The sequence below is a fragment of the Bos javanicus genome, chromosome 18 (genome assembly GCF_032452875.1).
Source record: "Bos javanicus breed banteng chromosome 18, ARS-OSU_banteng_1.0, whole genome shotgun sequence".
In the NCBI taxonomy this organism is placed as follows: domain Eukaryota; kingdom Metazoa; phylum Chordata; class Mammalia; order Artiodactyla; family Bovidae; genus Bos; species Bos javanicus.
The window spans coordinates 64,434,516-64,440,202 of NC_083885.1; the positions used below are offsets into that span (position 1 = coordinate 64,434,516).

The 5,687-nt window shown below is 40.3% G+C and overlaps 1 protein-coding gene across 1 annotated transcript; it reads left to right on the top strand.

Annotated features, from left to right (window-relative positions):
- The first annotated feature begins 369 nt into the window (after positions 1-369).
- Positions 370-1,381, top strand: LOC133229780 (olfactory receptor 6Z7-like). The gene has a single exon (XM_061386526.1). It carries the CDS (start codon positions 370-372, stop codon positions 1,306-1,308), a length of 939 nt encoding a protein of 312 aa, XP_061242510.1. The 3' UTR covers positions 1,309-1,381.
- The last annotated feature ends 4,306 nt before the right edge of the window (positions 1,382-5,687 follow it).

Consider the following 5,687-nt stretch of genomic DNA (forward strand, 5'->3'; position numbering starts at 1 on the left):
GATTCATTTCTTTTTCTTCTCTGATTGCTGTGGCTAAAACTTCCAAAACTATGTTGAATAGTAGTGGTGAGAATGGGCACCCTTGTGTTGTTCCTGACTTTAGGGGAAATGCTTTCAGTTTTTCACCATTGAGGATAATGTTTGCTGTGGGTTTATCATATATGGCGTTTATTATGTTGAGGTATGTTCCTTCTATGCCTGCTTTCTGGCTCACAAATCTATAGCATCTCTCTTCATAACAGCCCATTTCCAAGAGAATTTGGGTTTGCCAGTGTCTGAGTTCCCAATACACTGTGAACATATTCCCAATATTGTATACTATGTGTCTTTGCAGGAATCAGGATGTCGATAAACTTTGTCTCTCTGCAGATGGAGAGGTCCCTGGAGTTGGGCAACATGACGAGGGTCCAGGAATTCGTCTTGCTGGGCTTGTCCACGAGCCCAGAAACAAGGGAAGTCCTGTTTGCCGTCTTCCTGACCCTCTACCTGCTGACCCTCCTGGAGAACGCCCTCATTGTCTTCCTCGTCTGCAGCCACACCGAGCTCCACAAGCCCATGTACTTCTTCCTGGGCAACCTCAGCTGCCTGGAGATGTGCTACGTGTCGGTGACCATGCCCAGCCTGCTCGTGGGGCTGTGGACGGGACCCTACCACGTGCCCTTCACAGCCTGCATGACCCAACTCTTCTTCTTCATCGTCCTCATCTGCACAGAGTGCACCCTCCTGGTCTCCATGGCCTATGACCGCTACGTGGCCATCTGCCGCCCACTGCACTACCCGCTGCTCATGCGGCCCCAGGTCTGCCTGGGCTTGGCCGGGACTTCGTGGCTTGGTGGGCTGCTGGTCTCGGTGGCCAAGACAGCGTGCATTGCCAGCCTGTCCTACTGCAGCCCCAATGTCCTCAACCACTTCTTCTGTGACGTCTCCCCGCTGCTCAACCTGTCCTGCACCCACGTGGCCCTGACCGAGCTGGTGGACTTCCTCTCGGCCATCGTCATCTTCTGCGGGACGCTGCTTGTCTCCCTGGCCTCCTACTCGGCCATCGGGGTGGCGGTGCTCCGCATGCCTTCGGCCGCCGCCCGGCGCAAGGCCTTCTCCACCTGCGCCTCCCACCTGGTGGTGGTGGGCATCTTCTACTCGGCAGCCCTCTTCATCTACTGCCGCCCCAGCCGCATCAGATCCATGGACCTCAACAAGCTGCTGTCTGTCGTCTACACGGTGGCCCCACCCATGTGCAATCCCGTCATCTACTGCCTGCGGAACAGGGAGGTCCACGCAGCCCTGCTCAGAACTCTCCGCTGGACTTGATCCTGGCCTTGGGAAGTTAGACCCCTCCTCATGTCCCAAATGAAGGCAACTTTTTCACTCTCCTCTATCACCCTCATCAAGAGGCTCTTTAGTTCCTCCTCACTTTCTGCCCTTAGAGTGGTATCATCTGAGAGTCCCTTGGACTGCAAGGAGATCCAACCAGTCCATCCTAAAGGAAATCAATCCTGAATATTCATTGGAAGGACTGATGCTGAAGCGCCAATACTTTGGCCACCTGATGCAAAGTGTTGACTCACTGGAAAAGACCCTGATGCTGGGAAAGATTGCAGGCAAAAGGAGAAGGGGGCTCCAGAGGATGAGATGGATAGCTAGCATCACCCACTCAATGTACATGAATTTGAGCAAGCTCTGGAAGATAGTGGAGGATAGAGGAACCCGGGGGGCTATAGTCCATGGGGTCTCAGAGAGTCCAACAAATCTAGGGACTGAAGAACAACGTGTTTTAATTTAAATGTTTCATGATTCCAAATGCCATAATATCAAAGGCAAGTAAAATGCTGGAGAAATAGATTTCCCATAGTAGACATTAGCAATCAATATATATTTTTCAATATATACCGATTGCTATTGATTGATTATTATAGCAATCAATAGCAAACTCTGAATTACCCTTTGAAAAGTGAGCAGTGTCCACAAGAAAGCAGGTCATCAAAGATGAGCTGTCATTGACTGGCAACTCACATGACTAGATGCTTAAATTTACTAGTAAAGGGAAAAATGCAGGTTTAACAACCCCATCAGTTTATTCCTAGAAAACTGATAAATATCTCCCCAGTCTTTCTGTATGTTCTGACATGTAGAAATAGATAATACATACAATGATATTCTTTACATCTTTGTAATAAAAAAACAGAAACAACCTAAGTGTCCATCAAAAGTGAATGGATAAAATACATTATACTACATTCATCTGAAGTGAACACTGGGCTATAAAATGAATAGAAACAGATTTTTAATATTCTCTCAAAAAATTTTTTTGACCACACTCTGCAGTAGGTGGGACCTTAGTCCCCTCACCAGGGATCCAACCTGTGGCCACTGCATTGGAAGACAGAGTCTTAACCTCTGGACTACCAGGGAGTCCCAGGAGATAGATTTTTATGTTTGATGTGCAAATATGGCTGAGATACATATGCTAAATAAAAATCATGACAAACAACTATGGGTTTTGTTAGTTTCATTCTTTCTTTGTTGACCATTATTTTGATATAATTTCAGACTTACAGAAAAGTTGCAAGGGTGCTTAACACTCTAATATATTTGATGTGGTGCTGTCACAAATTGTATATTCCTCCATTTGCTTACCCCCTTTTTCTCCCCATCACCTCCATTTATTTCTTTCAAAATGATTTGAACGTGGTTTAGAGACATTGTGCCTTTTTACTCATACGCTTTAGTGTTTATTTCCTAAGAACAAGGATATTATTTTGCAGTTTGGAGCAGAGGAATTAACTGACTTCTAACCTATACCTCTTTGAAAATCAACTCTATTAACTAGTGCTTAATATTTATTTTCAGCTGTCTGTATATAAAATTTATGTACAGTGATATGCACAAATATTAAATGTTCAAGTCAATATTTTTTTTTGACAAATGTGTATATCACCACCTCCATCAATATAAAGGGCATTTTTTGCCCCCAAAGTTCCCTTGTGCCCCTTTTCTGTTAGTTCTGTCAGAGGTAATCACTTTGGCTTTTTTTTTTTAATCATCAATTAGTTCTTACCTGTGCTAGAATTTCGTATAAATGGAGTTCAGACATGGAAGCAACCTAGATGTCCATTGGCAGATGAATGGATGAGAAAGCTGTGGTACATATACACAATGGAATATTACTCAGCTATTAAAAAGAACACATTTGAATCAGTTCTAATGAGGTGGATGAAACTGGAGCCTATTATACAGAGTGAAGTAAGTCAGAAAGAAAAACACCAATACAGTATATTAACACATATATATGGAATTTAGAAAGATGGTAATGGTGACCCTATATACGAGACAGCAGAAGAGACACAGATGTAAAGAACAGACTTTTGGACTCTGTGGGAGAAGGCGAGGGTGGGATTATTTGAGAGAATAGCATTGAAACATGTATATTACCATATGTGAAATATGCAGGTTCGATGCATGAGACAGGGTGCTCAGGGCTGGTGCACTGGGATGACCCTGAGGGATGGGATGAGGAGGGAGGTGGGAAGAGGGTTCAGGATGGGGGACACATGTACACCCATGGCTGATTCATGTCAATGTAGGCCAAAAACTACTACAATATTGTAATTAGCCTAATTAGCCTCCAATTAAATAAATAAAATTTAAAAACCTTGGTAAATTTAAAAAAGTTGAAATCACTTCAAGCATCTTTTCTGATCACAATGTGGTAAGATTAGGTGTCAGTTACAGGAAAAAGATTATTAAAAATACAAACATATGGAGGCTAAACAACATGCTTCTGAATAACCAACAAATCACAGAAGAAATAAAAAATGAAATAAAAATATGCATAGAAACAAATTAAAATGAAAACACAACAACCCAAAACCTATGGGATTCAGTAAAAGCACTGCTAAGGGGAAGGTTTATAGCAATACAAGCTTACCTCAAGAAATAAGAGAAAAATAAAATAAATAACCTAACTTTACACCTAAAGAAACTACAAAAAGAAGAAATGAAGAACCCCAGGGTTAGCAGAAGGAAAGAAGTCATAAAAATTAGGGCAGAAATAAATGAAAAAGAAACAAAGGAAACTATAGCAAAAAGCAACAAAACTAAAAGCTGGTTCTTTGAGAAGATAAATAAAATAGACAAACCATTAGGCAGACTCATCAAGAAAAAAGGAGAAGAATCAAATCAACAAAATTAGAAATGAAAATGGAGAAATCACAACAGACAACACAGAAATACAAAGGATCATAAGAGACTACTATCAGCAACTATATGCCAATAAAATGGACAACTTGGAAGAAATGGACGAATTCTGACAAAAGTATAACCTTCCAAAACTGAACCAGGAAGAAATAGAAAATCTTAACAGACCCATGATGAGCATGGAAATTGAAACTGTAATCAAAAATCTTCCAACAAACAAAAGCCCAGGACCAGATGGCTTCACAGGTGAATTCTACTAAAAATTTAGAGAAGAGCTAACACCTATCCTACTCAAACTCTTCCAGAAAATTGCAGAGGAAGGTAAACTCCCAAACTCATTCTATGAGGCCACCAACACCCTAATACCAAAACCAGACAAAGATGCCACAAAAAGGGAAAACTATAGGCCAATATCACTGATGAACATAGATGCAAAAATCCTTAACAAAATTCTAGCAAACAGAATCCAACAACATATTAAAAAGATCATACATCATGACCAAGTGGGCTTTATCCCAGGGATGCAAGGATTCTTCAATATTCACAAATCAATCAATGTGATACACCACATTAACAAATTGAAAGATAAAAACCATATGATTATCTCAATAGATGCAGAGAAAGCCTTTGACAAAATTCAACATCCATTTATGATAAAAAAAAAAAAAACCCTCCAGAAAGCAGGCATAGAAGGAACATACCTCAACATAATAAAAGCCATATATGATAAACCCACAGCAAACATTATCCTCAATGGTGAAAAACTGAAAGCATTTCCCCTAAAGTCAGGAACAACACAAGGGTGCCCATTCTCACCACTACTATTCAACATAGTTTTGGAAGTTTTAGCCACAGCAATCAGAGAAGAAAAAGAAATAAAAGGAATCCAGATTGGAAAAGAAGAAGTAAAACTCACTGTTTGCAGATGACATGATCCTCTGCACAGAAAACCCTAAAGACTCCACCAGAAAATTACTGGAGCTAATCAATGAATATAGTAAACTTGCAGGATATAAAACTAACACACAGAAATCCCTTGCATTCCTATATGCTAACAATGAGAAAACAGAGAAATTAAGGAAACAATTTCATTCTCCATTGTGACAAAAAGTATAAAATACTTAGGAATAAATCTACCTGAAAAAACAAAAGACCTATATATAGAAAATTATAAAACACTGGTGAAAGAAATCAAAGATGACAGAAATAAATGGAGAAATATACTGTGTTCATGAATCAGAAGATTCAATATAGTGAAAATGAGTATACTACCCCAAACAATCTATAGATTCAATGAACTCCCTATCAAGCCACCAATGGTATTTTTTCAGAGAACTATAACAAATAATTTCACAATTTGTGTGGAAATACAAAAAACCTTGAATAGCCAAAGTAATCTTGAGAAAGAAGAATGCAACTGGAGGAATCAACCTGCCTGACTTCAGACTATACTACAAAGCTACAATCATCTAGACAGTATGGTACTGGCACAA